The following is a 23,096-nucleotide window of genomic DNA, read 5'->3' on the forward strand; positions in this document are numbered from 1 at the left end:
ACGTGTACGAGGCATGCTCACTTGGTGAGCCTGTAGACCAGGGGTGCTCACACTTTTTTGGCGTGTGAGCTACTTTTGAATCGACAATTTCTTGAAGATCTACCTATAAAATATGTATGTATGTATATATATATATATATATATATATATATATATATATATATATATATATATATATATATATATATATATATATATATACACCGTAATTTCCGGGTTATAGAGCGCACCCGATCACAAGCCGCACCCACTCGTTTTCACGAATAAAGTTTGCTTTTTACATACATAAGCCGCGTCAGTGTACTAGCCGCATGCATTACGCAACGCCGTCAGCCCGATAAAGCAAGTCCTAACTCCCAGATTGGGTACAAATGTGGGAGGAAATAGCGTTGCGTCAGCTCATGAACGTGAATACACCCACATCTGCCAAACAGCATGGATGTTACTTCTGTTCACAAGTTCCTCAGTTATGTTTTTTTTAGTTGTTTTTTTTACTTATTGACAATAGAGGTATCATACATAAAACTACAAACAGTAATCATATAATCAACATTACATCCCTCAGTTATGATGAGGAAATTTACCTTCGCGATTCCCCATTTCCCATGAGTCTTAGGGGCTAAAGGCGGGGCCAACGCCCGGGTCGTCACACTGTTGTACGTGTTTAAAAATGAGCAAGGAGCAGCAGTAGATGGAGGGGTGAATAGGAACAGCTCTCCTTCCGCTTGTGTCGCGGCAGCATTAGGGTATTAACAGGGCTGGTCAAAAAAACACACCAGTAAAATAAAGCAGTGGCGACTGAAAAGCGCACGCCTCAGCGCGATACGCGCGCCTCAGCGCGGCACGTGCGTCAGAAGTTTCCTTCCACAATAAACACCGTTGCTCCGCGGACGCCTATGAGCTCCGCGCTCGCCCCGCGCGCTCCTTGTTTCCCCTTCCTATTTTCTCCGACACCCCTGGCCAGGGCGGCTCCAGGGAGGAGCGCTTCGTCCCCATTGCACCGGTGGACGGAGCAAATCGTGTCTGTGCAGAGCTATCGGACTTAATACTGTACGTTTTGTGAATGAGGGGAGGATGTTTTGTTACATGTGGGAGCCATCAGACTGCCATCGGTCCTGCAGCTCAATGTGAAGGAGCAGCAGGAGAACATGTCTCCAGTTCACACGGAGGCTGTGGGTCGGTGTGAGCTTTTCAAAGTAAAATTCCGCTTAGTCCTTAGAAACCGTTAAAACGATCACGTCAATTTGTGTTTCCAGTCTTGTCCCGACAAAATAAAGGCTGATGTTATTCCCACATATTTACGTGCAGCCAATCTGCAGATTGCAGCTTTTCCCGCATCGAGTCATGTTCATCCAGGCTAAATATTGTTATTGCATGTTAGCCTTCACCTAACCGTACTTCCGGCTTCGTTCTGCCAGAAAAAAGCACTGACCACAAAGATTAAAAATAAAATGAGCGAACAGACGCTTCATAATAACCATAACATAACAATAACAAACGTATGTTTAAAAGATCATCTCGTATATTACGGAGCTGCTAATAGATGGGCTAGTGTCACTGTGACTCCGAGGTAAATTCACTCCTGAGCATGCGCTGTTCTCTCCGTCACGCAGCTGACCAGCTTTTTCAAACCTGTTGGTGATGGTGGATTTTTTCACGCTGTTTTTAACGATTGCTTTTAACTTGAAAGCCGCGTCATATTGTGCATCGTGCACATTGGGTCTAATGGCCAAAGGATTCTGGGATGCGGCTGGTCATGCGTGTTTCTTTTTTGTTGAACCATGACTGAAGTGTCTAAGACCTGAAGTGAGGTGCATGCTTTTTGGCTGCTGATAGGTGTGTTCAAAAACAAATGCTTGGAGTTGGATTAATCATCCAACCCGTGCTCTGAAACTGAAAATACGTTCATGGCGGCCACCAAATAAAACCGTAAATTAGCCGCGTCACTGAATAAGCCGCGGGGCTGTGAGCGCAGGACAAAAGTATAGCGGCTTATAGTCCGGAAATTACGGTATATATGTATAAAAAAAAAACTCTCACCCTCCGCGGGTGGTTTCTCCTCCAAGCTCGGGTCTTCTACCAGAGGCCTGGGAGCTTGAGGGTCCTGCGCAGTATCTTAGCTGTTCCTAGCACTGCGCTTTTCTGGACTGAGAGCTCTGAGGTCTTTCCAGGTATCTGTTGTAGCCACTCCTCCAGCTTGAGGGTTACTGCCCCGAGTGCTCCAATTACCACAGGCACCACTGTCACCTTCACTTTCCATGGTTTCTCCAGTTCTTCTCTGAGTCCCTGGTATTTCTCCAGTTTCTCATGTTCCTTCTTCTTGATGTTTCCATAGCTTGGCACTGCCACATCCACAACAACGGCTTTCCTCTGTTCTTTATCCACCACTACAATGTCTGATAGGTTCGCCATTACCATCCTATCAGTCTGGATCTGGAAGTCCCACAGGATCTTTGCCCTCTCATTCTCTACCACCTTCGGAGGTGTTTCCTATTTTGACCTTGGGGTTTCCAGTCAATATTTTGCACACATGTTCCTGTATATTTTTTCCAGCCACTTGATTGTGGTGCTCCATGTATGCTTTCCCTGCCAGCATCTTACACCCTGCAGTTATGTGCTGGATTGTTTCAGGCGCCTCTTTGCACAGCCTACACTTTGGGTCTTATCTGGGATGGTAGATCTGTTCCTCTATCGCTCTGGTGCTCAGGGCTTGTTCCTGGGCTGCCAGGATGAGCGCTTCGGTGCTGTCCTGTAGGCCAGCCCTTTCTAGCCATTGGTAGGATTTCTTGATATCAGCCACTTCAGTTATGGTCCGGTGGAACATCCCATGCAGGGGTTTGTCCTCCCATGAGGATCTGTCCTCCAGCACTGCATCCCCTGCTCTCCATTGCCTGAGACATTCACTGAGCACACTGTCAGTTGGGGGCTTGAGCTTGATGTACTCATGTACTTGGATGTTTCATCCTGGATAGTGGTTTCTACGAGTTGGGTCACCTAGACCCACTAGACGGTGCGCTGAACCTTTTTTCTTTAATGATTTGTAAACTTCACTGGTGTCCATGGATTACATGAAATCTTTCCACCTTTATCCACCTTTGTCATGGTAGGGAGAACACGTCAATGTAAGGGTGGGGTCACCTAAGATAGCACAAGGGTTAAAGTTGTGGGATTGGAAGTAAGCCTTTCCCGCTAGCTTACAGCCCCTCACAACCTCAACAAAGTATTTTTTATATGTCCTCCATCATGAATAAAATGCTACAAGAACATTCCATTAATGATCTAAATGCAATTTTATGACCTAATCCATTTCATTGGACCCAATCTTAAGGCCTTAGCTGGCTTAAAAGATGGATCCACACTTCTTCACTTGCAGAGACAAACTGGGAAATTACATGTCAGTCCATTCCTTACTAGTAAGGTCATTGAGACCATTTGCAGCAATGGCAGCAGTTTGCTTTGTTTATGGTCAGTGATATGACTATTTCTGGAGCATCTCTGACATTTTAGCAAAGATAAAATTCAAAGTAGGGGCAGAGGCTTTATATGGAGGTTAGGATGGTTAGCCGTACACGTTGGTAAGGTAAACATCAAGCAAAGTAGGATTACGAATCCAGCACTGGGCTTTACCAGTTTTTCTCATTGTCGCTTTGCCATAACAACCAGCTCTAAAGAGCATCTGTGCAGACCCCCCCACCCCCACCCCCCAAGCACTAATCATAAAGATGCAGTTATAAAGGAGCAGCTGTGGTTCAGGTGTTTTGCAGGGTTTGCTGAGGTGGCAGCAAACGTAGCCACCTTGAACAGTTAAAATGCACCGCTGTTTTTGAGGCTTACCAACCGCAAAATGGTTGATTGATGAGATGTGGTCATGTGACTGGAGCTTCATAAATGGCGTTGGAGAAAAACCATGCTTTTTCTGCTGTGTCAAAGTCAATGTGAAGAACACACTGGCCTACTTTTCAAAATAACCAAGTTTTGAAAATGTGAGACAAAAAAAAGCACAGAAGCACTCGTTATCTGTTAAGTTTGTTTTTGACGTGTAGTGAAAACTAAATGAACCAATATAGTTCTTAGAATAATGCAGCTCTTCAGTTTTAATACAGCCTAACTTGATTGAAAATTAACTACATGTAAAGAAAGAAAAAGTTGATAGTACATTCCATACTTTTTGTTCTGGAGCCAAAAAACGCACAATGAAGAAAAAAAATGTATGTATCGGTCGCACTTTGGGAGAAATTTATTTATCAAAGTACAGGACCAAGAACCATAATTTGATCTTGAAAGACAAATCATAAAAACAGAACAATAATAGAATAAATATATGCAAGCTTCATTACTAACCATATTTATGAAACATAGGAGGAATGTAGTTTATTAGTGCAACCATTGCATAAAGAACATGCTAACAAGTAAGCTAAATACTTTCTATCACTTTAAATCACTAAATCAATTGAACTCATATCACTAGAGGAGACACGCCCGCCTGGGAAGCCTGGCCAACTCTGGCGGAGCGCGACGCCATCTTGGTGAGGTCGTCAGTGCCCTCATTACAATGCTTTCTATAGCCTTTGGTGGCATCCAAGTAGCTTTTATTTAATTTATATATATATATATATATACACACACACACACATCAATTGTTGTTGTCAAATAAGAGAAACAGTCATCCTTAAAAGCTCAAACTTTAATGAATTTTTTTTCTTCCAAATAATTTTTAAGAATTATTTCTAAACATTTAGAGGTTTTAGACCTCTTTGACATGTAATTTAAATTATTTAGAAAATCCCAACAATAAGTAAAGACAAGTTATTAATAATAATGAATAATAATAATAATAAATCAATAAGTCAATAAATAATAATACATCAACAATAAGTCAATTAATAATAATAGTAATAATAAATAAATAATGAGTCAACAATAAGTCCTAAAGTCAACAAAAGATTTACCCTAACAAATACAAAAAAACAAAGGAAAACAATAGATTCACTGATGATATGGTACCGGGTTTCAAGCAAAAAGTCTGGCCAGTCTTATCAAAATCTGGTTCCACAGTGATCCATCTGGGTTAGCTCTTTTTATTTCTAAGGCCCACTTTTTCCCAAAAGTCTGAATCCATTGAAACCTGCAAGAAAAGTTCAGTCACTTGGTCAGAAATGTATAAATCTATATTACTATAATAGCATAGTCCTAGTATACTGTATATAGGTTTAACAAAATAAAGTTTACATTTATGTCAGCAGCAGGTATTATGTACATCATGCAGCATGTTGATAATAGTAGCCCTGCTGCATCATACATGTCAACATGTGTACTATTAATGAAGCCCCTGCAGCATTAAAAGGAAAGAATTATAGTACTTACCTGTGAAATGTTATGCCTTCCTCCTTCGTGGACTTATTTCTCAGATTTTGGCAGTTGGAACCCGCAAAATAAACTGGCATTTTGCAAAAAATGTGTTAACATGCATGAACTGCAGCAGTGACTTGACCTCACCAAGATGGCGGTGCTCTCCTCCCATGAGGAATCAGGTGATGTCTCCTCTAGCGATAAAACTCATTAATTGAACTCTTCATCCTCTGTGCCGCTTTGGAACAATTCTGCTTTGTAAGACTTCTATGTTGCTCTCAGTGGCACATACTGATGCATACACATACAGTGCCATCTAGTGGTTATTATTATATTGCTTTAAATCACAAATAAATCACACCTGAGTATAAGTCAAATAGCTTAGCAATGCAAAAAAATAAATAAATAAAATAACGCGTTTTATACTCCAAAAATATGGTGTTTTTGGCAAACATGTGGATGAGATTTTTTTTACTCTTTTTTTGCACTTTTTTTTCTATCTTTAAATTTTCTTTTTTTATTATGATTTGGAGTGTAGGTTGTATAAATGTCTTTCTTCATTTTTATTCTTTCTCATCATTAGGGAGATGCAGGAGATCTTGGTCTTCCAGGAGCAATTGGAGAAAAGGTGCAGATTCATAATTTTTCTGCTTTTGATTTGATTTGATTTATTGGTTTATTCAAGTATTAATTGTAGACAATAAAAAAATCACACAGATATATTAAACTCTTTTCAGAAATATAATATATATATATATTATATTTTTATAAAATATTTTTATATATTATATTATATTTTTTATATTCTGAATATATATATATATATATATATATATATATATATATATAAATACATTGATTAAAAACAAAGTAAATTTGATGTAAATGTAAGGAAAAAAACGCAATTGCTCATAATCATAAATAGATATTTTTTCAGAAGTGCATGCAATACGCACTTAGGTTACATTAGATTAATTAAATGTTGTGATTATTACCTAAAGCCAAGTAGAGTTTGATGTATTGCTATAATAGGAGTGGAAAGAAGAGAACTTAGATAATGTAACCCTTACTGATTTTTTTTTATTATTATTATTTGTCTTCTTAATTCTTAACTAAGCCTCAGATTCATTGTAAAACATTTTCACACATTACTAATCTATTCCTTCTGGTGTGCCTGATTTTAAATACATTTCTTTATTTCGTTTTAAGTAATTATTGTAAAGTTAGTGGCGTGCTTTAATATTTAACAACAATAACGACAACTGCATCAAATTAAGCTACAGCTTTTTTAAACCATTTCCAAACATTTACATTTATCTCCGTCTCCTCAAACCCTTCCTAAATGCTGATGGCTGGACTGTTTGAGCAGTGTTTGAGCAGTGGTTGAGCAGAATTTGCATCTTTGAGCTGAATTCGGAGGTGTAACAATTTTATTATATTTAAAGTGTGTTTCATACCAAACCAAAAAATATCAAATGCCTAATTAAAAAATAAAAACTGCATTAGGACATACAAAAGACGTTTTGAGTGAACCTTCACATCCCGACAGGGAAATAAAACTATGTGAATAAAAATGATGACATTTTGATTTCTCACAGGGAGACCGTGGTGAACCTGGCTTACCAGGATCTCCAGGAGAGTCTGGACTGGCTGGCCTACCAGGACCTATGGGACCAGTTGGACCTCCCGGACCACCGGGACCTCCAGGAAGTAATTATCGAGTCGGATTTGTGAGTTTCTTCATTGTTATTTTAAAAAAATTAATGTAGTTTCATACAAAACTTAATAACTTGAATTGTATGAAATGTGTTTGGTTGTAATCTGCCTCTTGGCCAGGACTCCCTTAATTCTGCAGACATCAAAGGAACTTTCCTAGTTAAATAATAGTTGAAAAAAATAATACATAAGAAATTAAATGATAAAACAGAGTGATAGTAAATATTTTTTCTTCAATCTACAAACCTTTTCTTTGTAATCATTAATCTTCTTAATCATTTTATTGAAATCAGGTGACCTCATTTGCATTATTGTTGATTAAAAAAATGTGATTGACCTTAAAAAGTTACCAAGAGAATTTTATTTTCTTTCTGTATGTTTTTACATTTTTCATTTTCTTTTTAAAGGATGACGTTGAGGCGTCTGGGGGTCGCTTTACCAGTGGTCTTGGTATCAGAGGACCACAGGGTGCACAGGTATCGGCATATTCATTCTCTATGGGACAAAACATTGTTTCTGGGATATAAAAATGAATTTAAAAATCATATAAACAAAGTTTATATCAAATGAAGTAATACAATTTTTAATAGACCGGATCTGGTTCATAAAACAAAACCATCTCAAAAGTATTTTTACCAAAGATGTTTACGATATTGAATTATTTATCAAACCAACGACAAAAGGACAATATTACAAAGATTTTTGAAGTTTAGCTGTTGTGTGTTTAGTTGTGATATTTCTCAGTGTGAGTACATAACCAAAATAAGTACCATGCTTTTCAGGGTCCTCCTGGATTACCTGGAAATCCAGTAAGTAAAGTAAAAAATACAATGTGACATTTATTTACATATTTTTTTAAGTTTAATTTTTTTGGATTGTTTGAAATGCACAGACTGTTGACTGTAAAAATTTTACATTTTTTGCACCGAATGCAAATATGAATGCAAATGTGAATTTATCTCTAAAGGGTAGACCGGGGCTTCCTGGCGTACAAGGTCAAAAGGGCAGAGAGGGCCCCCCAGGTAGAGATGGACAACCAGGCCTAGACGGATTCCCTGGAACTCCAGTAAGGAAAACGTTTTTTCTAGAAAAAAAAAGAGAGAGATTAGATTAAGGCAATTTAGCATACTCTTGATTATTTTTAAGATAAATATTCAGAATATAACGTTTTTATGTCACTGAAAGTACAAGTTTGTTTGGGGAGGCCATATCATTCTACTTAAAGGCAATTATACATAATCTTATTAACACAGCATTCTTTTTTCTTTTTTTTTATAAAATGAAAAAAAAAAACAGTTTTCATAGATCCTGTTAATATTTTTCTTCGTCTAAAACCTTTTGCAGTGGATGATTAGTCTCTTTTCTGATTGGCTGTCATATAATTTTATGTCTTCTTTAATGCCTGTTTTGGTGGGCTCTAAAGGAGTTAAAGTTCATTCTGGTTTCAGTTATCAGGGCATCGTTTTTGTTAAAGTTGTTTTTTTATTTTGTGCTTCAAAGTAAAGTTTTCCTTTTATCTTTTTTTTAGGGACAAAAGGGTGAAAGAGGAGATAAAGGAGATAGAGTGAGTATAACTTCTGATCCTTCAATCCTTTTATCCATCCACCCATCCACCCATCCATCCATCCATCCGATTCCATTTGCATGTTTTTGTTCAAAAACAACATTTTTCCATATAATCTGGAGCGCCTTTAGCCTTTTTGTGTTTACTGATGTCAAAGCGATTTTGAGAGCAATGCAGCGCTCTGTCAAAATAATTACTTGGGTGTTATTGTGAATATGCTAACACGACTAACATGTTGAACTGTGTTTTTTTTATTTTTTACGCATTACTTATAAGATCGGTAGTAAGCAAAGTCACAGTGACGCTTGTTTTGGTGATAGGCTATTACTACGTTTTTTTACATGTTGCAAACGAGGTTGAGAGTTGGAGGTATTTAACAGAATATGGATTTATTTTTTATATACAATGATAGGGTGAAGCCGGTCGAGACGGAGCTGGGCTTCCAGGTCCACCGGGTCCTCCTGGACCGCCTGGGCAAATATTCTATCAGCCATCTGACAATGTGAGTCCCAAACAGCTCACACAGTAACACCGTCCACAAGTCATAACTGGTGACTGAATGTGTGTTAGCTGTCGCTCCAGTGTTTAGTGATACTTATCTTTATGTGACTGCTCTACAGTTTGATGCTGCTTTCGGCAGAGCCGGCCCTCAGGCAAGTATTCAAACTTAATATTTGATTGTAATAACAAAGAATTATTTTATATATTATATATATCTATATATATCTATATATATCTATATCTATATATCTATATATATAGATATATATATATCTATATATATAGATATATATAGATATAGATATAGATATACATACACATTTTAAGTTAAGGTTAAGGTTTGTGAAATCATTTACATACTCGTAATTGACACATTCATAACGTCCAAGTTGTTCATTTCTTCAAGTCAAATCAAACTTTATTTATAAAAAAAACACTTTTTGAGCTATAAGCAGCTAAAAGTGATTTACAATTACAAAGAAAAGCAAGTATTAGGTCAAGTATTTAGAAGAATCCATTGTCACCACCATGGTATACAACAAACTTCTACATTCCTGTCATAAATTCAATTAATCATTTATTAGATGTTTACACCTATTTTACACTTAGATGTTATATTGTTGTGTTGTATATGTGGCTAATGTTTTATTATCTTTTGCAAAGGAAAAAAACGTTTTTTCTAAAGTATTTTCATGTTTAAATTAGACATAATTTTGTTTCTTTGTTCAGGGTGGGCCTGGTTTACCTGGTCAAGCTGGGTTTCCTGTAAGTCTCAAAAATCTTACATAATAGTGAGAAAGAAAATTGATTTGGGATTTTTTTTAATGGGAAGTGGGTATTAGAATCCTGCTATTTAGTTTTCTCTTCTTTCTACAAAATTCAAAATTTAAATTGTTTTTAGTTTTTGGGGTATCCTTAAAATAATTTTCTTTCAGTCCATAGTTTTGCGTTTTACTATTTACACACTTCTTCAAAATAGTGTCTGCTATTGACTGGCAGTAAACTCTACAACATATGAGGATTCTTTGGGTCATTCATTTTTTAGAACATGATATAGTCATATACTAGAGATAAAGATGAACAAATAAAAAAATGAACACTTTAAATTTAGTTTATTCTGATTAGATTCTATCGTGTGGTCAAGAAGTAAGTGTAGTCTTACTGCTGTGATTTTGGAGCTCAGCGTTTAATTTCCTGTGTAAAGAAAATTGTTCAAAGTAGTGATTTTTTTAAAGTCTGATGTAATTTTTTGTGTGTGTATGAATTTGTGTATATGCTTGTGTGACAGAGAAATCATTAGGATAACTGAGGAATATGGGACCTCAGGACACCAAACGAGACAAGAGACCATTAAACTTAAACACGCACACACACATGCGCATGCTCATACCCACACAAACACGCTCATACACACACACAAACAAAAAAACTTTTTATCATTGTTTATCATTTAATTCTTTTTTCAGGGTCCTGTTGGGCCAAAGGGGGATACTGGTAACCCCGGTCTACCAGGTTTAGGAGTGAAGGTCATTTTCTATTATTTCACTTTTTCAAGTGTTGATCCTCATTCATGCAGTGACGTTTTTCTCACACCTACTGCTGTGTGTTCAGGGGGAGAAAGGGGAGCCAGGATTGATCATTGGACCTGATGGAAATCCACTATATCTGGGAGGGCTCACTGGTCAGAAGGTGAGTCTCATCTAACTTCATTTCAGTCAATTTGTTGGCATCACATTGATCTTTTTTCAAACCAACTTCATTTAACTCCAACTTCATTCATCCAGGGAGACATAGGGCCTCAGGGACCCGCAGGACCCATGGTGAATATATTTTCACAATAAATGTAGTTGGTTTTTTGGTGCTAATTTTTAAGTTCTTGAGTCTTTAATTTTTAAACCGCTATTGTTTTAGGGCCCTCAGGGGCCTCCTGGATTAAAGGGTGAAATTGGAATGCCTGGAAGACCAGTAAGTATACATCAGAATGTATATTCTTTAAAGCTTTTCTTAGATATCCAACAGTGGTTGTTGTATTGTCTGTCATTGCGTTATAACATTTAACTTAATGGTGGATGTCTTCGCTCCCACAGGGACGTCCTGGTGTTAATGGATACAAGGGGGAAAAAGGAGAACCAAGTGGAGGTTTAGGCCATGGAGTAAGTCTTCACAGCTCTACTAATTTCTTTCATTGTCGCACTTGGCTGGGGCAGAAGGGTTACAATAAATTATTGCTTTTTATGTTTATTTGTATTTATTTCAAACTGGTAAAATAAACAATAACCATTGTAAAAACAAGTAAAAAAGGTAAATGACTATATGTAAAGTTCATAAAGGGCTTCGGATAAAGTTTGACAAATTATCAAAATTCAAGTTCGTTTTTAGTCCAAAATTTAATTCATACAAATGTATCACAAGAAAAAAACACAAACACAAACATTGAAAACAGCTTTTCTTCTTAATAAAACAAAAACAAATCAATAAATCTTTTTGACCTTTACATCTTATTATTATATTACTAAATTAATAAATGTTTATAGAACTGTCAGGTAGGGGGGGTTGACGAAGGACTAGAAATGCAGAGACGGGAGGCAGGTGGTTCCAAGAGAAAAGGGTTTAATACTTAAGAAGCGCTGCTGAGCAGGGTAGCCTAACAAAACTAACTGTAGACAAGCCAAGTATACAGGGAAAAGACGGTCAGGGATATGACGATATGGACCAGCACAAGAGGAAGGCAGAGACAAGACATATATAAAAACAGGACTGACGAAACACAGGTGAAAGATCAGTAGAGATTGGGACCAGGGAAGTAAAACTCAAAACTAAAACATACAGGAAACCTTCAAAATAAAACAGGAAGCAAAACTCAAACATGACAGAAGCACAATAGAAGCAAAAACTAAGGCAAAGAAACCCAAACCATGACAGGAACATGAAATCAAATCAAATTGTGTAAAGAATCTAGCATAAATGTGACTCCCCCCAACTATTCCTATCATTATTGCCTTATATAATCGTAATACAGTGTTCCCACGTTCATCGTGGGGATTACGTTATAAAAATAACCCCCAATCACTGAAATCCGCTAATACACTTAATAAACTGTTGTCAGACAGACATGAAAGTTTTCCCACGTTTCTCTCTTGTTTAAAATCTTAGAGTTCAAACGTTCATAAAAATAGGTTCAGTATTATAGAGTAAAAAATCTGCTTGCAATGAAGATGCATGTTGATTTGGAAAGCTGAATGCATTCTGTAGTGTTTATAGCCAATCAGGCTGCAGAAAACAGTGCACCATAATAAAAAAGAAAAGAATTTAAACATTTTAAGTTGAACTCTGAAAATGAAAATCAGTAAAACAGAAAGATTGCAAAAGAGGAACTGTAATGTACAGAGCCCGTGTCCTGACATTAAAAAACTAAAATATATCTCGTTCCCACAGATTAATATCCTTTTCCCACAAGATGATATTCCGTTCCCTCGAAATAATTAATTTGTGCGAACGAAATGATTAATTTGTGTGAACGGAATAATTATTCACGTCATAAGTCATTCATAAACACGATATGCTCTCCGTCCGGCCGTAAAAACTGCTTTCAGCGGTAACTTCCGTGTCTTTGTGACCCACATTCGTTCAAGAAAGGAAAAAGAAAAACAAGAATGATCAATTTATTATTGTCTCAATGAATATAAGAAAAATATCATAAGATTTATGATACCTAGGCTTGCTGCTTTGCCATACAATTCACCGGACCTAGCTCCGGCGCGGAGCTCTTTTGCTTGTCATGCCGGCATTCGGGCAGCTGGCTGGCAGGTAGACAGACAGCCAGCTGAAATTAGGGTCAAATAGGAATTAATAATATTCAGGACTTGTCTTTTATTAACATACTCTTTAGCAGTCGCTTTACATTCGAAGGCTAGTAGACTACATACTAACTACTAGCCGATCATTTATTCTGTTATTCATAGACACTGATGTGAGTAATAGTTGGATTTACAGCAGATACTGTGCCTTCACATTACTGTCTGCATTGAAGACACGGAGGATGTTTAGAGATCTGATTTATTTATTTTAAAAAGCATTAAAAAAATTGATCAGTAAACACGTTCATTCACATGATCCTCTGGTACGCTCTCCCTCCATCTTGCTGCAAAAGCCGCTTTCTGCCGCTACTTCCGTGAACGAATGTGGGTCAGAGAGACTTGGACGTTACCGCATTTACCGCATTACCGTATTTCGTTCGCACAAATTAATTATTTCAAGGGAACAAAATAGTATTTTGAGGGAACGGAATTTTATCTTGTGGGAACGGAATATTATCTTGTGGGAAGAAGATGTTAATATGTGGGAGCAAGATATTAATCTGTGGGAACGAGACATATTTTAGTTTTTTAATGTCAGTACACGGGCTCCGTACTAATGTAGTGAGGGACACTATAGATTTTTAATCATTTGAACTAAGTCTGTTTAATCATATTTTCGAACAAGCTTAAAAAAGATTGACAGAAGCTTACAAAATTAGACAAGATTGTTTTTTTTAAGAGACATTTGGATTATATTTTACATTTTAAAAGGTTTCTTATGCCAAGCGGTTTTCCCTAAGAGGTCACCCTTTTTTTTGTATTTTATATTTATTGATCAATGCAGTTTTTTTGGCAAATAAAAAAAATATATAAACTGGAGTCACTGCTGCTTGGTATGTAAATTGACTGGGAATAAGACATGAGTCTGCCAGCCTAAAACACTCTCCTAATCATGCTAAATAAACAAATGAATTTATTACTGTTAAAACATGTAGAATTAGCCATCAGTTAACTGATTACATTTAATTTCGTAGATAGATCTTAATAAACTCAAGTAGCTTGGTACACTTTATGAAAGGCACATCTGAAATACTTTCAATAGCATGTCTGAGTAATATGTGATTGTTTTAGGTTTAAGGGATTTCTTTTGCATGAACACATCATCTGTCTGTTAATCAATTCATGCAGTATCAGTACATCAAAACACCCTTAAAATCAAAATAATGTTGTCTGAGGAGTTTAGACAAAGAGTTTCTGTTATAAATTGAAGTGAGAGTCACAACGAACACTGATTCTAGCCTTAAAACTACATTTATTGAAAGAGGATTGCATTTTTTTTAGCTTTGTTAAAACCCTTTGAATGTCAAATATTCTTAAACAATGTTTTTTAATAATAATGATGTAGTCATTTTGCCAGAAACACATGATTTTGCTTTTATTTAGGGTGTTCCAGGTCCTCCAGGACCACCTGGTCCCCCCGGACCTCCTGGGCCACCATTTGCAATAGATCGCTTCAATGTGAGTATCTAGATGTGGAATAGCATCCACACTTTGGGTCTTCAGTGTCTAAACATCATGTCAATAATCCAATCTGTTCTACTCTGTAGCTCTGATATTTCTGTTCTTTTTCATGTGACAGCGCTATGATGACATTTCAAGGAATTACCCAGGTATAACATTCCAACTGGGAATTTTTAAAATGTTTCTATAATGTTAGACAACACCGTTAAAAGGTTACAATCCGGTGGATCTACATGTTTTCTTATATTTAGAAAGTATTCGTTTTTTGATGGTTTTATCAATTTATTTTGTTGCAATTTATTGTTTTTTAACCATATCTTAAAAGTCAGATAAGTCTGACTTTGGCATCCAGTTTTCAGCATTTACTTACAGTAAATGATAAAGTTAACGGCTAATCAATAACACATTTTAATGGGCCTTCACAAAATCTAATGTACAAAGAAAGTTTAAACAGAGCATTAAAATGTACTTCACCCTCAAAACTTAAACAAAACTGGAAGCTAAAAATATTAGACGCATTATGCTTGATGATTGTACCTCCCCACCACCGCCTCTGTAATCATCCTCCAGATTTCCTTAACCCCCCTTTCCTCTGTGCCCTTAACCTCTCCCTTATTTCCTCTTCTTCTTTACCATGCAGTCCAACAAAAAAAATAAAAAAGATACAAATGTAATCAAAATATATAACGTTGAACCTAAATTACAAAAGGGGGGGTTAAAAATACACACCTTGTGTGTCAGATGATCCTGATTCCCCGGTTGTAACAGTTAAATATGCCCAACACAAGAGGCTTCAGCTCCTTTCTGAGTGCTCAGCTGTAGGACAAGACAAGTTAAAAATAAACAAAATATTTAAAATTTAGCCCCGTATAGGCTGGTCTTTGAAAATGTTGTCAGACATTTAACCAGTCCATGGTTTAAAAAAGGTTAGGCACGATTAATGAAAACTGTTCAAATACAAAGTTTTCAGAATAAACTAAGTTATCCTATCTTGTTTTACAAGTTAAGATATCAAATTTATATTGACATCAGAGATAGGAGATGCCCAATTCCACTTCCACTAAAATTAGTGCACTCTTTTAAATAAGTTGTCTGTGGTTGCAGTGAAAGGGGAAAAAGGAGAACGCGGTGATCCAGGATTTCCAGGTACGTTTTTAGAATAAGGAAAAGCATTTATGTTTCTGCAAAGTTACTAAATTCACATCTTGTTTTCTTAGGAACAGCCTCTGATTTTGACATTTACACACTAAAGGTAGCCATCTCATCAGTGCAACAGTCTTTGCTTTTTAGAGAGAATGCAGAAAAAAGCAAATAAGTATATTTTTAACCATCTCATCAGAATCAGTGGAAAGGAGAGCGTGGAGACCCAGGTGTTAAAGGAGAAAAGGGAGAGCCTGGAGCTGGACATGATCCCCAATATGGAGCACTACAGGGCCCTTTGGGACCACCGGGCCTACCGGTAAGTTCTAAAACTATATATGCTTTTTTATGTACAGAATAACTTGGTGTGATTTCTACTCAGATCATCTTTTGATCTATTTTCAAAGCAATCCAGTGGTCTTTTACATTATGATTAAGCCGTTTTTAGCCAAAATCATTTTCTAGGACATAGTTTCTGCAGAGCAGCAGGAGTTCTTGAGTTGTGGGCGGGACCATCGTCTGCTACTGTTTCTCAACAATTTGAATAAAGAAATACTCATAAATTCAATTTTAGCTTAATTTTCTTTATACACTGGTATGAGAAAGTTTGGGCACCCCTAATAATTTTCAAGATTTTTCTTCATAAATCATTGGTTGTTCGGATCATCAATTTCACTTAAATATATCATATAGCAGATGAACACAGTGATATTTGAGAAGTGAAAGGAAGTTTATTGGATTTAAAGAAACTGTGCAATAATTACTTAAACTAAAATAGGCAGGTGTGTAAATTTGGGCACCCCAACAGAAACATGCCATCAATGTTTAGGAGATCCTACTTTTACAGAAATGACAGCCTCCTATCGCTTCCTATAGCTTCCAATAAGGGCCTGGATTCTGGTTGAAGGTATTTTGCAAACATCTCCAGTATCTTTGCAAAACATCTCCAGTTCAGTCAGATTTGATGGCTTCCGAGCATGGACAGCCCGCTTTAAATCACACCACAGATTTTCAATAATATTCAGGTCTGGGGACTGAGATGGCCATTCCAGAACATTGTACTTGTTCCTCTGCATGAATGCCTTTGTAGAATTAGAGTAGTGTTTGGGGTCATTGTGTTGTTGAAGAATCCAGCCCCAGCGCAACTTCAACTTTGTCACTGATTCTTGAACATTGTTTGTAAGAATCTACTGATACTGACTGGAATCTATGCGACCTTCAACTTTGACAAGATTTCCAGTACCTGCACTGGCCACACAGCCTCAAATCATAATGGAACCGCCACCAAATGTTTGTGGGTAGTAAGTGTTTGTCTTGGAATGCTGTGTTCTTTGTTCGCCAAGCATACCGCCCCTTGTTATGTCAAAATAACTTCAGTTTAGTTTCATCAGTCCACAGCACCTTATTTCCAAATAAAGCTGCTTTATCCAAATGTGCTTTAACATCTACTCTGTTTGTGGCATGTGCACAGAAAATGCTTCTTCCGCATTACTCTTCCATACAGCATCTCCTTGTGCAATGTGCACTGAATGAACTGAATTGATCGATGCACAGTGACACCATCTGCAGCCAGATCATGTTGTAGGTCTTTGGAGTTGCTCTGTGGGTTGAGTTTGATTGTTCTCACCATCCTTCGCCTTCGCCTATCTGAGATTTCTCTGGGCCGGCCATTCCGGGCCTTTGCTTGAACTGTGCCTGTGGTCTTCCATTTACTCACTATATTCCTCACAGTGGAAATTGACACTATATGATATATTTAAATGAAATTGATGATCGAACAACCAAAGAGTTATACATAAAAATCTTGAGAATTATCAGGGGTGCCCAAACTTTCTCATACCACTGTATATGTCCTCTATCATAAGGAAAACACATCAAGAACATGTTAAAAACACAATTTTCATCACAGTGGGTGTTTCAAGAGACACAAACTGCATAATATTTTTAGAACAAGGTGATCAAATGTTACCTGTTTTTATGTTTTAATAAAGGGCCCAAAGGGAGATTCTATAATGGGTCCCCCAGGACCCCAAGGACCTCCAGGATCACCAGGGATCGGTTATGATGGTCGTCCTGGTCCTCCAGGTCCCCCTGGACCACCAGGTCCCCCATGGTCCCAGACATTACCTGAATCATACAAGCCGAATTATCGTATGTATACAAATTTACATCCATCCTGAAAAAAAAAAACAGTTGATATCAAGACTATCTGATTAAACCCAGTTAAGCTATTTTAAAAGTTAACTTTCAAATGTTTAGCTGTCAGTGTCCCTGGACCTCCTGGGCCTCCTGGGCCTCCCGGTCATCCCGGCCATTCCTCTGGGGTAAGAATCCTGACGGCAGATCTAATCCTTCAACACCATTTTAAATATTTGTTTTTGTTTTCTCTGCCGTTTGTCTCCACAGGTTATGGTTTTGAGGTCATATGACACTTTGATTGCTACCGCCAGAAGTCAAGAGGAGGGAAGTCTCATTTACATCTTAGACAAAGCTGACCTTTATTTGAGAGTGCGAGATGGACTACGGCAAGTTATGGTACGTTCATCCTCATCGGGCCACAGCTAAACATGCCAAAAACCAAGATTATACAATGGTTTTACATTAATTTGAATGACTTGGATCTCTTTATTTACAGTAACAGGAACTTCCTGTAGAGGAGGCTTTAATGTTGTTGTTTCAAGGGTTGGATAAACCAGACACATACACTGACCAAAAATATAAACGTAACACTTTTGTTATTGCTCCCATTTTTTATGGTATGAACTCAAAGATGTGAAACATTTTCCACATACACAAAATAACCAGTTCTCTGAAATATTGTTCACAAATCTGTCTAAATCTGTGATAGTGAGCACTTCTCCTTTGCCAAGACAATCCATCCCACCTCGCAGGTGTGCCATATCAAGATGCTGATTAGACAGCATGATTATTGCACAGGTGTGCCTTAGACTGGCCACAAGAAAAGGTCACTCTGAAATCTTCAGTTGTATCACACAGCACAATGCCACAGATGTCGCAAGTTTTGAAGGAGCGTGCAATTGGCATGCTGATATTGAGTTGAATGTCCATTTCTCCACCATAAGCTGTCTCCAAAGGCGTTTCCGAGAATTTGGCAGCACATCCAACCGGTCTCACAACCGCAGACCACGTGTAACCACACCAGCCCAAGACCTCCACATCCAGCATGTCCACCTCCAAGATCTTCTGAGACCATCTACTCGGACAGCTGCTGAAACAATCGGTTTGCATAACCACAGAATTTCTGCACAAACTGTCAGAAACCGTCTCAGGGAAGCTCATCTGCATGCTCGTCGTCCTCATCGAGGTCTCAACCTCACTCCAGTTCGTCGTCGTAACCGACTTGAGTGGGCAAATGCTCACATGCGATGGCGTCTGGCACGTTGGAGAGGTGTTCTCTTCACGGATGAATCCCGGTTTACACTGTTCAGGGCAGATGGCAGACAGCGTGTGTGGCGTCGTGTGGGTGCGCGGTTTTCTGATGTCAATGTTGTGGATCGAGTAGCCCATGGTCGTGGTGGGGTTATGGTATGGGCAGGCATACTGTATGTTATGGGCGACAAACACAGGTGCAATTTCATTGATGGCATTTTGAATGCACAGAGATGCCGTGACGAGACCCTGGGGCCCATTGTTGTGCCGTACATCCAACTGCATCACCTCATGTTGTCATGGTTTGAGTTTGTTGTGTCTTGTTCTTCGTTTTAGTTCTTGTTCTGTCTTGTTGGTTCTGTTTCCTGTTTTATTTTGAAAGGTTTCCTGTCTTGTCTTGTTTGTTGAGTTTTACTTCCTTTGGTCCCCATCTGCCCTGATCGTGTTCACCTGTGTCTTGTCTGCCCTGTCTGTATTTAAGTCTTGTCTCTGCCTTCCTCCTGTGCTGGTCCATTAGTTTAGTCATTGTGTTTTTTTGTCTTCCTGTCGTCATGCCATGTTCCATGTTTTTGCCACGCTCATGTTTCCATGTCCCTCGCCACGCCACGCCACAGTAAGTTTTTGTTTGTTCTGAAATCCTGCTCTGCAGCGCTTTTTGTTCATTAAACCCTCTAGTCCCTGGACTCCGTGCCTCCGCCTCTGCATCTGGGTCTTACTGGCTCTCGAGCCAACCCCTCACCTTGACACATGTTTCAGCATGATAATGCACGGCCCCATGTTGCAAGGATCTGTACACAATTCTTGGAAGCTGAAAACATCCCAGTTCTTGCATGGGCAGCATACTCACTGGACATGTCACCCTTTGAGCATGTTTGGGATGCTCTGGATTGGCGTATACGACAGCATGTTCCAGTTCCTGCCAATATCCAGCAAATTCACACAGCCATTGAAGAAGAGTGGACCAACATTCCACAGGCCACAACAGACAACCTGATCAACTCCATGCGAAGGAGATGTGTCGCACTTCATGAGGCAAATGGTGGTCACACCAGATACTGACTGGTTGTCTGAGTCCCCTGACCCCCTCAATAAAACAAAACTGAAGATTTCAGAGTGGCCTTTTCTTGTGGCCAGTCTAAGGCACACCTGTGCAATAATCATGCTGTCAAATCAGCATCTTGATATGGCACACCTTCGAGGTGGGATGGATTGTCTTGGCAAAGGAGAAGTTCTCACTATCACAGATTTAGACAGATTTGTGAACAATATTTCAGAGAACTGGTTATTTTGTGTATGTGGAAAATGTTTCACATCTTTGAGTTCATACCATAAAAAATGGGAGCAATAACAAAAGTGTTGCGTTTATATTTTTGGTCAGTGTAAGAGCTTGGTATGCAGCTGCAGCAGGGAGAGCGTTTGCTCTTTGGTTACATCTTCCTGAGGCCTTTAATTAAAACCTATTATCTGATGACATTTGAACAGTAGATCAAAGCTGTCGCACTCTGCAGATTTACTCAGACATTAAACAAAATAAAAAAAAATGTTCTTAAAAGAGACCTATTTTGCTTTTTTAAACTCTACTATTATCATTTTGGTCACCTCTGAATTATTTTGTTAGCATCCATATTTTGAAAACTGTTATTTTTATTAAATTAATTTTTCTGTGATTCTGTGAAACCCTAACAGGTTTACCACTACTCGCCGATTAAATATTTTTTTTAAGGTGGTGCCACTTGTTTTAAGGCTAGTTTGCACAAGGAGGTCAAATGAAAATTGTTAAAATGTAGAACAACAGCTTTAAAAAAATTAGTGTTGTGTCAAAAGATTTTTGTAATTAAATTTAATTTATTTTTTAAAATTATTTAGATTTATGATGTACTTTAAAAACGTTTTGTTTGTGTTGAGAATTGTGCACAAATAGGGGTGTGGCCTTTTGATAATTGAATCACTGTTTTAGAGCTTAATTTAGTGAAGCATCTGCTAAGCTTGCGCGTTCCTTCAATTTTAAAGTTCAAAATATGAGCGGAGAAAGTTGCATTTAGATCAGCCAGCTACAATCCAACAGGAGGCATCAACTCTGCTTTTGAAATCTGTGTTGTCTGATTAGTCAACTGTCGAGCATCACTCGCAGTTCAAAAAGCATTATTGATGAACCACCATTGACTCTAAATGAGAACTGGACAGAGTGAGTGTGATGTCACCCATAGAATTTGACTTGCCTCCGGGTCCAACGAAATGAAGTCAATTCAGTAGCCATTTTTACGCGATACAGCCATCGCCATGTTGGAGCCAGAAATCTTCAGTAAGCAGTGATTGGTCCGAGCCAGTCCGACTTGTCATTTCTATGCCAAGCACTCTTGCCAATCAGGAGTGAGTTTGTTGGAAGTCCACCCCTCTACCACTTGAAAACGACTCGGGAGAATCTTTCAAACGTTTTGAACATTCAACTTGAGACCACATACTTTTATTGAGGCATCTGATTGGTCAGTTTATAACTTGAATAACTTGCACTACAGAAAAAATAGGAACATGCCAAAAAAAGGTATCAGAGCAAGAATGGGTATTCTGACAAATAAAAGGACTGAGTAACAGCTGTTTTTTTCTCTAAAGAGGTCTATGGGATTTTGGCTTCTTGAAGCCAGCGGTTACTTCCTTTTTGGAACGTGAGGGGGGAGGAGTCACTCAGTCCAGTTTTCTTATACAGTCAATGCAAACCACGTTCATAAAATTATAAAATCTGTAGGTTCAAACCAGTATACGAGCTTATGAAGTATGAGCTCTGAACAGAAACTGTTAACTGTTACATAAAACAAGAGAGAAGACAGAATATTCAAATGTCTATTCCCTGGAAAAAAGAAGAATCTACTCAAATCTGTTTTTAAGATGGAGATTTTCAGGTTCTAGTTTTTAAATTGGCAGCATCTAGTTAAAATATTACATTAGTGGGACACAAGAAAGAAACAAAAACTTGTTTGACATTTTAAACTGTTTAAAAACGGATTGCGTTAACAAAGTAATTAAGTGTGAAGACTCCAGTTTTTTTGGGAAGAGCAGCTGCTTTATTTTTTAGTCATCTGTTTCTCTTTTTTCAGCTTGGAGAGTACAATCCTTTCTTCAGAGATTTCGTAAGTCTAAACCATCATCCAAATGAGGCTAAGAGTGTGTCAATTTTAGCGTCTGGTAAATGTTTGATTTTATTTTTTTCCCTGTGAAGGACAACGAGGTGGCAGAAGCTCAGCCCCCACCTGTGGTTCTTTACCCACATTCTCCAGACCACTCACAGAATAACGGGGCAAGCCAGTACTCTCAAGGTGGTTCTGTTATACGACCCATTGAAACTCCACCCCCTGTGGAGCGCAGATATCCTCCCCAGTACGAGCCCAGGTTTCCTGACCAGCAACGCCCGAGTCAGACTGATGGGAGATTAATCAACCAGCCCAGTGATGGCAAATATGCTGTCACTCCACAGCGCCGGCCCAACCCACCAGTACCAGGGCCTGTAGAAACATCAACGTTAGGGGTGAGTGGGGCCATGGTAAGGGGTTGTTAGTCACATATCATGAAACAAAGCACTTTTAGTTGTCCAAAATCTATATGAGCTTTAGAGGTTTTTGTTCATTCTCCTAAAGATGTTTCTTACAGATATTGCATAAAATCAGCTTTATGTACCAAAAGTTGACTTTAGTGGACTCTGAAGCTGTGGACACATCAGTGAATGCGCTAAACGTGGGTTCTTGAAAGTGCTTTAAGCCCTTGGTGTTTACACCGGACAAGAAGAGAGGGGTGTCCTCTTGTCCTACTGTTTTAGTAGTGCATGTATGTCTCCTACAGTTGGAGGAGGCTTGGTACGAAATGTAAAAGTGTTGTATATCTTGTGAATTTTTCTCCAGAATTTTTCTTTACAGCTCTATTTCAATATTTGAAAGATATTGACACCAATGATATGACACCAATTTTTGGTGTCATAATTCTGGCCGGACACATACTGCAATTATTCTTTTCTCCTCCATGATCAATTTTCAAATGGTTGGCACTTCCGTGAATTATAGGGCACGCCATCCATACTACCAAATCAGAAGTCCCTGATTGGCCAAAGTTTGACTCAATTCAGTGCGTGT

At 38.2% G+C, this 23,096-nt stretch overlaps 1 protein-coding gene across 1 annotated transcript in view; it reads left to right on the top strand.

Moving 5' to 3' along the window:
- LOC101173591 (collagen alpha-1(XVIII) chain) overlaps positions 1 to 23,096 on the top strand; it is a 120,359-nt gene that overhangs the window by 91,031 nt on the left and 6,232 nt on the right. The window contains exons 17-40 of the mRNA XM_023950666.1: positions 5,933 to 5,977; positions 6,948 to 7,079; positions 7,473 to 7,541; positions 7,848 to 7,874; positions 8,033 to 8,131; positions 8,594 to 8,629; positions 9,042 to 9,131; positions 9,250 to 9,282; positions 9,860 to 9,895; positions 10,597 to 10,656; positions 10,742 to 10,819; positions 10,915 to 10,950; positions 11,042 to 11,095; positions 11,218 to 11,283; positions 14,371 to 14,445; positions 14,567 to 14,597; positions 15,553 to 15,594; positions 15,666 to 15,700; positions 15,788 to 15,907; positions 17,580 to 17,739; positions 17,848 to 17,912; positions 17,995 to 18,123; positions 22,071 to 22,103; positions 22,193 to 22,498. Of these exons, the coding sequence (XP_023806434.1) occupies positions 5,933 to 5,977; positions 6,948 to 7,079; positions 7,473 to 7,541; positions 7,848 to 7,874; positions 8,033 to 8,131; positions 8,594 to 8,629; positions 9,042 to 9,131; positions 9,250 to 9,282; positions 9,860 to 9,895; positions 10,597 to 10,656; positions 10,742 to 10,819; positions 10,915 to 10,950; positions 11,042 to 11,095; positions 11,218 to 11,283; positions 14,371 to 14,445; positions 14,567 to 14,597; positions 15,553 to 15,594; positions 15,666 to 15,700; positions 15,788 to 15,907; positions 17,580 to 17,739; positions 17,848 to 17,912; positions 17,995 to 18,123; positions 22,071 to 22,103; positions 22,193 to 22,498 (1,857 nt within the window). The remainder of the gene's footprint in view (positions 1 to 5,932; positions 5,978 to 6,947; positions 7,080 to 7,472; positions 7,542 to 7,847; positions 7,875 to 8,032; positions 8,132 to 8,593; positions 8,630 to 9,041; positions 9,132 to 9,249; positions 9,283 to 9,859; positions 9,896 to 10,596; positions 10,657 to 10,741; positions 10,820 to 10,914; positions 10,951 to 11,041; positions 11,096 to 11,217; positions 11,284 to 14,370; positions 14,446 to 14,566; positions 14,598 to 15,552; positions 15,595 to 15,665; positions 15,701 to 15,787; positions 15,908 to 17,579; positions 17,740 to 17,847; positions 17,913 to 17,994; positions 18,124 to 22,070; positions 22,104 to 22,192; positions 22,499 to 23,096) is intronic.

The sequence above is a fragment of the Oryzias latipes genome, chromosome 21 (genome assembly GCF_002234675.1).
Source record: "Oryzias latipes chromosome 21, ASM223467v1".
In the NCBI taxonomy this organism is placed as follows: Eukaryota; Metazoa; Chordata; class Actinopteri; order Beloniformes; family Adrianichthyidae; genus Oryzias; species Oryzias latipes.